This window comes from Hypomesus nipponensis, chromosome 23, assembly GCF_054491055.1.
Source record: "Hypomesus nipponensis isolate SF chromosome 23, ASM5449105v1, whole genome shotgun sequence".
Taxonomy (NCBI): Eukaryota; Metazoa; Chordata; class Actinopteri; order Osmeriformes; family Osmeridae; genus Hypomesus; species Hypomesus nipponensis.
The window spans coordinates 4525001-4535405 of NC_140383.1; the positions used below are offsets into that span (position 1 = coordinate 4525001).

The 10405-nt window shown below is 48.9% G+C and overlaps 3 protein-coding genes across 5 annotated transcripts in view; 1 reads left to right on the top strand and 2 right to left on the bottom strand.

Annotated features, from left to right (window-relative positions):
• The window catches only part of fhl2a (four and a half LIM domains 2a), a 6529-nt gene extending 1253 nt beyond the window's left edge, over window positions 1-5276 (top strand). The window contains exons 1-7 of one of the 3 annotated variants that reach the window (XM_084688883.1): window positions 911-1029; window positions 1711-1784; window positions 2661-2847; window positions 3018-3192; window positions 3576-3745; window positions 3956-4142; window positions 4363-5276. In XM_084688883.1, coding sequence (XP_084545009.1) covers window positions 2692-2847; window positions 3018-3192; window positions 3576-3745; window positions 3956-4142; window positions 4363-4514 — 840 coding nt within the window. In that variant the 5' untranslated portion in view covers window positions 911-1029; window positions 1711-1784; window positions 2661-2691 and the 3' untranslated portion in view covers window positions 4515-5276. Of the gene's footprint in view, window positions 1-910; window positions 1030-1710; window positions 1785-2660; window positions 2848-3017; window positions 3193-3575; window positions 3746-3955; window positions 4143-4362 lie in introns of those variants that run through there. The other 2 variants (XM_084688882.1, XM_084688881.1) reach the window with 2 other exon arrangements.
• Window positions 5009-7426, bottom strand: tslig2 (tRNA splicing ligase complex subunit 2). Its single transcript, XM_084688884.1, has 4 exons — window positions 7268-7426; window positions 6869-7032; window positions 6356-6665; window positions 5009-6264 (listed from the first exon to the last, which is right to left on the bottom strand). The coding sequence occupies exons 1-4, from the start codon at window positions 7388-7390 to the stop codon at window positions 6208-6210; spliced, it is 654 nt and encodes a 217-aa protein (XP_084545010.1). The 5' UTR covers window positions 7391-7426; the 3' UTR covers window positions 5009-6207.
• Window positions 7427-8008: 582 nt separating this feature from the next.
• Window positions 8009-9994, bottom strand: gpr45 (G protein-coupled receptor 45). The gene has a single exon (XM_084689521.1). The coding sequence runs from the start codon at window positions 9992-9994 to the stop codon at window positions 8816-8818; it is 1179 nt and encodes a 392-aa protein (XP_084545647.1). The 3' UTR covers window positions 8009-8815.
• Window positions 9995-10405: the final 411 nt, after the last annotated feature.

Consider the following 10405-nt stretch of genomic DNA (forward strand, 5'->3'; position numbering starts at 1 on the left):
CTGATTCCCGTGACTGACAATTACAGCTGGCATTAAACCCCACTGTCTGTTCTCTAATTCACTGGACATCTAATTGTATCATCCAAGTGTTTCATGGCAACATCATTGTTTAGACAATGGGTATCTGTATGTGCGTGAGTCCATGTATTGGAAGCTATTTTCAAGTACTGTATAACCAATGACAATGCCATCTCACAAAGATACACACACACACACACACACGAAACATGTCAGGAATTTTACTGAATAGTTCTTTCCTCGACCACAATATGAAATTTCTGCAGTTATCATACATTTCACTACACACAGTCAAATTATACCACCAGATACATTTACAACTAAAACACAAACAAGCCATAGACACAGGTCCTTGTCTCTGTAGACTTGGGTGAATTACATACAATACTTCAGCTTCTTGAAAGCATTTCATTAGCTTCACATTTGTCTCTTATGGGAGTGTTGGTTTCACCACACTCTGGATGAACTAAATCAAGCACGCCTCAAGTATTTGGGGACCGTAACTAACCCAGTCTTAAGGGTAGTTGTGATTGTGGTGAGGTGTGGTGAGATGTGTATCCTGTCTAGTCTGATTGGTGAGGGCTTGGCTTAATGGGACAAGGCAGCTGTTAGAGGGGCTCCTACCACCGAATGACCCCCCCCCAGCCCCCCAGGAGTACCCCCCCCCTACTCTCCCAGGAGTAACCCCCCCCCCAGCCCCCCAGGAGTACCCCCCCCCCACTCTCCCAGGAGTACCCCCCCCCCCCCCCACTCTCCCAGGAGTACCCCTGCACCTGGAGTTGCCCTGGGGAGTCCAGTCCACCTGTCTCTCTCCTGGCACGCCCTTAGACAGTTGGCTGGTATCTGGTGTGCGCTCGTTTTGGAATGCGTGGGTCGCCCCCATCCGAGAGAACATCGGGGCTGTAGGAAACAGCTGTTGGCAAACCCCCGAATAGATGCTGGTTTTATTCCTGGCAGCTTGGTTGATCTGGTTGTATTTTAGGAGTGAGATGGAGCCTTGATGTAAGCTAGGTGAGTCATGGATAGGCTAACGGAGAGAGAGGGAATGTGGGAGGGTTGGGGAGAGGGATTTGGAAGAAATGTGGAGATGGTTAGAGGACCAGTACACCAAATAGCTTCTTCAGCCCTTGGTTATTAGGGTAACAGACAGTGACATACTGTGATGTCCCCAGAGTGCCAGGCTGGAGAGCCAGAGCCAGAAATAGGAAATGCAATCTAGGAGAGATAATGAGAGGATTGGGAAGCTGAAAAGTAGGAGGAACAACAAAGAGCACCAGCCACAAGAGTGTGTGTGTGTGTGTACGTGTAGTGTGTACATGTCTGTGTGTGTAGCGTGTGTGTCTAGTGTGAGTGGGTGTGTGTGTGGGTAGCTGCAGCACGGGGTGAAGGGGGCAGAGAGCCTGCTAGTAGCGGAGGAAGAGAGTGAGTGAAAAAGTGAGAGGAGGAATTTAAGTCAGAGAGGGACATTCTTTGGTTTTCCTCTGGCTCCTTATATGGTCAAATCATGGCTGAGAAGTGGACAAGCAGACGGCAGCGTGGGCTGGAGAGGAGGAGAGGAGGAGAGGGGTGAGGAGAGGAGAAGGGCAGAGCATGGACAGTCGTGTGTTTGGGACACTGGGGACTTCTAGGAGAAATACACGCTCTCACACACACACATGTACGCACAAAGACACTCATCGCTGGTCTTCACAGAGCGACCGTCGGGGGAAACAGTTGAGGATAAGCAGAGGTCTTACCAGGGGCATAACTGTTAACAGCTGCAGAGTGTGAGTAGCCATCATAATACATACATACACACGCACACACGCAGGGGGAGGGGATACAATGTGATGCTGATGACAGTGAGGTGATCTGATGGATGGGTGGGTGCAGAGTGACATTAGTGAGTGTTGGTATGCCACAGGGCAGAAGTCATCTGTCTGTCTCTCTCTCTCTCTCTCTCTGTGTGCGTGTCTGAGTGATTGGAGCTATTTATACCAGCTCATCTGTCATTCTTCCACCCAGAGACCAGGGAGAGTGACTTGAAGATTACAATAGAGAAAGAAAGAGAGAATGTGAAAGACAGAAAGATGTGAAACTGCAGACTGACACTTAAAGTGATGTGCTGAGCGAGAGAGATATGATGCAATAGGCTTTCAGAAAGGCGCCTGTGAACTTTGAATCGGTTTACGCTTAAAGTCAGGGAGAAAACGTTGTTGTGTTAAAAAGGACAAGCTTAAAAACACTTGTCTACACAGAGGAACCTGTATAGAGATGCTAAATCCTATTTGCCAGGCCGGTTTCAAATCAAATCAAATGTATTTGTATAGCCCTTTTTACATGCAAGCATGTCACAGAGGGCTTCACATACGCCCATAGAACTGCCCCTCAACCAACCTAAACCCTCAAGGATGTAGTCCCCCAGTTTAGTCCAACAACAATGTGCTGTACTGTGTGTACAATACTTTGTCTTATGTCTGAACATACCCGCCTTCATTCACGAGGGAAAAGCCATTTAGTTTTGCTTGGAAAAGCAGGAAGTCAATGCTACAAACATGAATGAAAGTCCAATCTTGCTCATTTATAAAAGTGACTTAAACTCTCCTTTCCCCCCGCCTATCCTACCTCCCCCCCTCTCCCTTCCTCCCTCTCCCTCTTCTCAGTTGAGCAGAGTGGACCAGTCCCACAGACAGGATGACAGAGCGCTACGACTGCCACTACTGCAAGGAGTCCCTGTTTGGGAAGAAGTATGTTCTCCGGGAGGAGAACCCCTACTGTGTGAAGTGCTACGAGAGCCTCTATTCCAACACCTGTGAAGACTGCAAGAAGCCCATCGGATGCAACACCAGGGTGAGGTGAACACACACACGCACTTTTTTTTCCTCTCTCACTCTTCAATCTCATTTGAAATCCCTGGAATTGGCTCACATGTGTATTTCGACACACCCTTATAGATGTACACGCAAACACACACACACACACACACGCTGTCTAATCACCCCTTCTGGTCCCTTCCATAGGACCTGTCCTATAAGGACCGCCACTGGCATGAGGACTGTTTCCAGTGCTTCCAGTGTAAACGCTCCCTGGTGGACAAGCCTTTCTCCACCAAAGATGACCAGCTGCTCTGTACAGAGTGCTACTCCAACGAGTATTCCTCCAAGTGCCATGAGTGCAAGAAGACCATCATGCCTGGTAAGACTTGCAGGAGTAACAGGTTGATCTGGGATGCACTTGGTTTGGGGAGTAGGAGGCATTAGACACAAGCAAGTAGGCAGGCAGACATGGAGGAAGGAAGGCAGACAGAGAGGGAAGGAGGCAGGCTACAGGCAACCGCACATTTAAATAACAAACTTAGACCCCAAAGATGCAGTCTCTCAGTGTGTTGATACGTGACATCGCCCAGAGTGTGTTACACAGGAAATATAGCATGTCTGTTGCCAGAGGCAGGATTTTATCAAAACAGACCACTCTCTCAAACTTTCTCTGCTCTCATTAGGCTTAGATGAATGTGAATGAAAACCCCTTTCCTCCACCCCCCCCGCCCCCCTCCTCGGTCCATCTTGTGTCTCCTCCAGGCTCCAGGAAGATGGAGCACAAGGGGAACAGCTGGCATGAGACCTGCTTCACATGCCAGCGCTGCCAGCAGCCCATCGGCACTAAGAGCTTCATCCCCAAGGAGAACAACAACTTCTGTGTGCCCTGCTACGAGAAGCAGTTTGCCATGCAGTGTGTGCAGTGCAAGAAGGTTGGTTTAAGCCCTGTTATTTACGTACAGTACCTGTTATTATACGCCTTTTCTAGTTCATTCTAGTTGATTCTGGTTCTGTAGCAGATATTTGTCTGGAATTATCTGTCCTGTCTTGTCCTCTCATATTATCATCTCAGGACTTTGTGTGATTGACATTTACCTGACCAATAGCTCTGTGTAAACTTTCTTATCCCTCTATCCTCTCAGCCAATCACCACTGGGGGGGTGACCTACCGAGAGCAGCCCTGGCACAAGGACTGCTTCCTGTGCACCAGCTGCAAGCAGCAGCTGTCAGGCCAGCGTTTCACCTCTCGAGACGACTTTGCCTACTGCCTCAACTGCTTCTGCAACCTGTACGCCAAGAAGTGTGCATCCTGCACTACCCCCATCAGCGGTGAGCACAGGGTTCTATCTCCATCCCTCTCTCTCTCTCTCTCTCTCCATCCATACCTCCCTCCAGCATGTACTCTACATCCATACATCTCATCTACTCTCCACCCATCTATGCTTCTGACTGGTGTCTGTTTTCTAACAGTATGCTCCCCCTCCCTCCCCCCCCTCCCTCCCTCCCTCCCCCCTTCCCCCCTCCCCCTCCCCCCCCCCTCTCTCTCCAGGTCTGGGAGGCAGCAAGTACATCTCCTTCGAGGAGCGCCAATGGCACAACGACTGCTTCAACTGTAAGAAGTGTTCCGTGTCCCTGGTGGGGCGGGGCTTCCTCACTGAGCGCGACGACATCCTGTGCCCGGAATGCGGCAAAGATATCTGATTGGGCTGGCAATAAACGGCCGATGGTTGTGATTGGTCGCTTTTGATTCGGTCACAGAGGATCTATGAGGAGGCGAACCTCGAGCAAAAAGCTAGTGTACCACTCCAACCCTGCCTGGCTGCCTGGCTGTCTGGATGACAAAGCAGACACAGGCTGCTCGAGCTAACTAACCCATTTAGCTAATATGAAGTACAGTAACCTAACCTGTGACTATATTTGACTGTCAGTGCAACAGCGAATCTTGCTTCATGCATGCAAAGGCTTGATAATCTATACATATCCATTTGACGTTTTGAGGTGCATGAGTGTCTGATGTGATTATCAATGATATACAGATATGAAATATATATTCAGAGTTTATATAAATATATATGTATGATATACAGGTGGTGTGTTTGGAAGAGCAGAAACCGTGCAGTTCCAAAGTGAATGTGAAATGATGTGAACCAGGCTTATACGTTCATAAAGGGCCACATTAAAGAGTTCAAAAGATACACGTTTGAGCCATGTTGTCAGTCTTTTAGGAACAAACAAAAAATGAATACTACAAACAAGTACACAGAAACATAAATAGGAGTTTTGTCAAGATTGTTTTTGCTTTGAATATCTTGCCTTAATAAAAGCTGGTACAAAAACATACTGTGTGTAAACAATTGAGCAAATCAAAACCTCAAAGATATACACAGTCAGCCCAACACAAGGGAACCCCATATCAAGTTTGTGTGCCTCAAATTCAAATAAAGTACTTTAAAAAGAACCAAATTATGTGTAAACAATCTGTATGGCAATTAATAACTGACAGCAAGACATGATAGAAACAACTCATCATCTATGGCTCCACCTAATGGTCAAAGACATATATCACCTTGCTGAATTAAAATTGCATTTCCTTACCATGAACCTACAGTAAAAAAAAAACACACTAGCCTACTAATCAGAGCCCTGAATTCCATAGCACACAACACTCGCAGGAAGCTCATTATATAAATCACACAAACACATCCTTCATTACCAATTACATGCCATAACATCACACAGCTAATAAATAGAAAGTGGAAGAAAAAAAAAACAGATGTTGAGAGTCCAGTCCTATCTAAGGGTGTGGAGGAGCCACAACAGGTGGGACGAGACGGCTGAACAGCCTTTACCAGGACCACCTGGCAGGTACCATCCAGCCTTCCTCCTCATCCACACTGAACCAGGCCAGGCTGGGCCCCAGCCCAGAGGGAGGCCAGGCTGGGCCACCAGCAGTCAGGCAGGTGGACCAGACTTCCTACTGCTCCCCAAGTTTAGAACTACGTCTGCAGTGTGACATCACTGAGCAGTGTGACATCACTGAGCAGTGTGACATCACTGAGCAGTGTGACATCACTGAGCAGTGGGACATCACTGAGCATCACAGCAGGAGGGTGGTTGCTGCTGTGTGACATCACTGAGCATCACAGCAGGAGGGTGGTTGCTGCTGTGTGACATCACTGAGCATCACAGCAGGAGGGTGGTTGCTGCTGTGTGACATCAATGAGCATCACAGCAGGAAGGTGGGTACAGAGCCCTGCAGTGTGTGTAGGGTGGCGACCTGCTATTAAGGACATTTCCAGGAGGTGCTTAACCTTCCACATGGGCCAACAGTCACGGTCCAGGGGTCACGGTCCAGGGGTCGAGGTCCAGGGGTCAGGGGTCGAGGAGTAAGGGGTCACGGCCATGTCACATGCTGGATCTTCTTCTTCACCTCTGGAGACTTTGATACACCCTGAAAACACAGACAACATGAACACAGATATTCAAAGATCAAAGATATATATTCTTTTTTGGGGGGGGGGGAGTTGAGCATGTTTCCCTACCGAGCTGTCCGCCTCTCGTTTGAGAGAGACTGATGATGGGGAGACAAGTCTACCATTCCCTGTTGGACCCGCATGGACCTTGACTGTGGTGGACGAGGAGGAGGAGGGGGAGGAGGAGGTGGAGGAGGAAGACTGGAAGCTGGTCAGCCTGCGTACAGGGTTGGAGAGGTTGACGGATGGCGGGGGCTTCAGCCGGTCAGTTCCTCCCCCAAACCCTGGAGCTTCCTCTGGTTTCTTCAGCCTCACCGGTCCGGCATGTGACGACCTTCCATCAAACACGACAGAAGGCCGCTTCCCGCTCGTGTCACTACTGCATTTGTGAAGCAAGCAGAGACAGACTCAGACGAGAAAACCTTTCAGGTCCATTATATTAGTCCAGCATAATGCACTAGTCAACAGAGAGCTCAACTATTAGTCAAATAGGCTACAGTTCAAGTCTCTCTTAGAAGTATATTTATTGACTGCACTGAACGTTTTTAAGCTTTACTTTCAAAACTTCATATTAGGCTTTACCCGTATGAACGTCCACCGGCCGGGGACTGTCGTGGGCGCATCTGTTCCATTTTCCGACCCCAGCGGCTGTTAGGCAGCGCTCTTTGAGGGAGAGGGATGATGTGCCGTAGGTAGAGTTCCGTAAGTCGGTCACGGGTCTCATCTTCTTCAGTGCTTATATTTCTCTGTTGGAGAGGAGATGTATCGGCTGGTAAGTATTTGAGAGCAAGTAGAATACCCTTTGTCTTAAAGGGCAATCAGTGCAAAGCTAGACTGGCTATCGATGTTGTCGCTTATGCTTAGCTAGTTGTCATTCTCATTCAAAGCGGGTGTAGCTAGCTAGCTACCAAGCTAAGTTGGCTAGCTAGCACTAGCCACTAGGGACTACTAACAATGGTCCAAATAGGCACTGTTGCTTACCTCGTGTAGAACTAGTTGTATAAAGTCTCGAGATAGGAGCTCGGGATGTAATAGATCTACTTTGGAATCAGTTTTATCGCTGGTTCTGCGTGTCTCATCTCGTCTTGTACTGATGCTCGCCATGTTTGACTCCTGTCCCAACAGCCACTGCGTTAAAGGAACAGTCCGCAGAATAATTCCAAGGGACATATTTTACCTTCACTTTCATGAACATTCTCAGTTTCTTACAATGTTGTAAGTGTTATATGCTGGCCAAACGGTTAAGGCTATGATGTTGCATAGTGTTACCTAGTCAGACTAGAGTTTTTCTAAATTTTGTATTTTTCTGTAAATGCAAATAAACAAATAACACAATGCAACCTAGTCAGTCCAGTGGAAGCACAGTAATTGTGTTGCATTTGGAGGAGTTTTTATGAACATGGATCTTGCAAAACCCCACATAAAATCACTCCGTCACTATAGCAATCAACAGACCATTTCAGTATCTCAGCAACATCAGCACAATTTTTACATTGTTCAAGCAACTGTATGTTTAACCTGTGTTTCCCACCAAAGCCTACCTGTTTACAGCTTTCTTTCCTAGATTTTAAATCTCTCTTTTACAACATTTGAATCCAGACATATTTGTAAGAAAGCCATGATGGCAAGTCTCTTTTGACCACTCATTTCATCCAACCAACTAAATAATGTGTCATCAATGACATAATCAGGCACTTTACATTTTAACATTTCATATCAACTTTTCCAAAACTTTTTATTGTACACAAATACATATAAAACAACCATCTAGTGAACTACAATGTACTCTGCTCAAAAACACCACCATACAAAATAACTCACTGACACTCAGATTCCCACTCGTTATTATTTGGTCACTTCCTGGCACATTCTTATCTGCCAGGGGAATGAGAGGAAAGTTATTAAGATATTATTATGTTACAACTGATCAGACAACTTATTAGTCGGTTGTGCTCGTCAGTGAGACAAAGAGAGATATCATAAGACAAAACCACCAGAGAGCATCTGTATAATAGTATATATTCAAAGATTCGACAGAACTGGGCGTAGAAGGTAAAAGAGAGAGGAGAGGGGGAGAATAGAGAGATGCAGACAGGGTGAGGAGGGGAGGTACAGTATCTGTCATCCAAGGTCGGAGAGAGAGGGATGGTAGAAAGTGAGACGTACAAGTGTGGACACAGCAATAGATCATCAACATGGGACATCGGAGGGGAGCCTAAAGTCAACACGGCGCCAGAGTTGTCTTCACCATCTTCTTAATGACCCTACAGTAATGGGAAGAGCTGTAATAGCTTACGCGAGTAAGTAAGTAAACACCACGTGATTTCCCAGAGTTGCCACTGTCACCGACATTGCAGATATGGGTCAAAATACCTCTTCCTTTTCATATGCTTGAGTGTTTGCTTGAGTCTGCTTGGCGCTCCAAGCAAGTTGCCTGAAGCTGGTTGGTTCCGCTGGGCCCAGACAGAACTCAATCCCGGGTAGGTAACTGAAAAGTTTCCCGATCAAACTCCCACCCATCAGAGTTCCTCACACTGCCGACTGGGTCTCGCTGCAGACGTAGATGTTGCTGGGCCTCACCCTCCTCCGGCTGCGGCCAGGCACCCTGGGGCAGAGCCTGCAGCTCTTGGGCATGAACTCCAGACAGGCCTCCCTGAACTTCCTGATCCTCCAGCAGTAGATGACGGGGTTGAAGACGGTCTTCAAGTAGCTGAGCCACAGGGCGCCCACGCTGACGGGGTAGAACGCCGGGCTGTAGTAGAACCTGCGGCTGAACACCGCCAGCAGGCTGACCACGGTGTGGGGCAGCCAGCACACTGAGAACCCGATGAAGAGGATGAGGATGGTGGTGAAGGCCCGTGTCTTGAAGCTCATGTCTACGTTGACCTGCGGGGGGCGCTGCAGGCCGGTGAGCCCCAGCTTGCTGACCTGGTTGAGGGCGGGCAGGGTGGCCTGGTCGCTGGTGTGGTTGTGGATGCGCAGGGCGTTGCGGCGCACCGTGTTGAGGATGCAGAGGTAGGAGTACAGCATGACGCCGAACGGCACGAAGAACACCGCCACGGCGAGCAACACGGTGTAGCCGCGGTCCGCCAGGGACTCGCTGTATCCCAGGACGCACTGGGGTGCCCAGGCGCCCCCGATGCCGGCCGCGCCCGCCCTCCAGCCCACCACGGAGGGAAGGGCCACGCACAGACTCAGCGCCCAGGACGCGACGATCAGCAGCTTGGCACGGTGAGGGGTCAGCTTGTCCTGCCGCTGCACGATGATCAGGAACCTGTCCACGCTGATGATCAGGAGGATGGACACGCCCTCCAGCACAAACAGCCAATACAGCATGACGGACGCCCGGCAGAAACCGCCCCCGAAACGCCAGTCGGCGGTTGCCACGGTAACGGCGGTGAAGGGCATGCAGAGCAGCGAGAGCATGATGTCGGAAAAGGCGAGCGTGGCCAGGAGAAGATTGATGGCCGAGCGCATGGCGGGCTTCTGGTAAACAATCAGACACACAATGGCGTTGCCGAGGAAACCGATGGTTATCATGAAGATCATTATGGCGGCCAGAGTGACGCGAAGCGTGACAGGCATCAGAGCGGTCTCCTCCTCTTCCTCATCGTCGGGCAGTGACGGCACAATCTCTGGCCCCTCCCCCAGATCGATAGGCTCCAACAGACCACACCCACCCAGCAAGCTGCCATTGCAAAATGCCATGGCAACGGCAAAGTTACCAAACAATGTCAGTCCCACTACAGTTACGCATCCTTGTTCCTTGTTGTCCTTTGTACTTCAGAGTGTCCTCCATCAGCAGTGGTTTTAGCGATGTCTGATAAAGAGAACACAGAACACAATATGAAACATTTTTTGAATATGAAACACAGTCTTTTTTTAGTTGTCAGTTAAAAAAAATGACTACCGAGCTGCCGCTCAGTGCTCACAAAGCTGGAGTCAAAACTGAGTGGTTCCACTCAGTAATAGTAATGATTGGACTATTACTCACGAGCGTGAGTTTTAATCAGCTGCAGAGGTGGGCAGAGGTGCTTGGATCTGGGAGGCTGGATCTGACGTTGGTTTGTGGACACTTACGTAAGCGGAGCCTCAGAGTTCTCCCCACTCACTGACACG

What these genes read in the sequence shown, in the direction of transcription:
- tslig2 (XM_084688884.1), bottom strand. Translation starts at nt 7,390, where the DNA reads ATGGCGAGCATCAGTACAAGACGAGATGAGACACGCAGAACCAGCGAT. An exon ending in GCCGGTGGACGTTCATACGG is followed by an intron (nt 6,666 to 6,868) that starts GTAAAGCCTAAT and finishes TCACAAATGCAG; the next exon opens with TAGTGACACGAGCGGGAAGC. An exon ending in AACGAGAGGCGGACAGCTCG is followed by an intron (nt 6,265 to 6,355) that starts GTAGGGAAACAT and finishes CTGTGTTTTCAG; the next exon opens with GGTGTATCAAAGTCTCCAGA.
- gpr45 (XM_084689521.1), bottom strand. Translation starts at nt 9,994, where the DNA reads ATGGCATTTTGCAATGGCAGCTTGCTGGGTGGGTGTGGTCTGTTGGAG.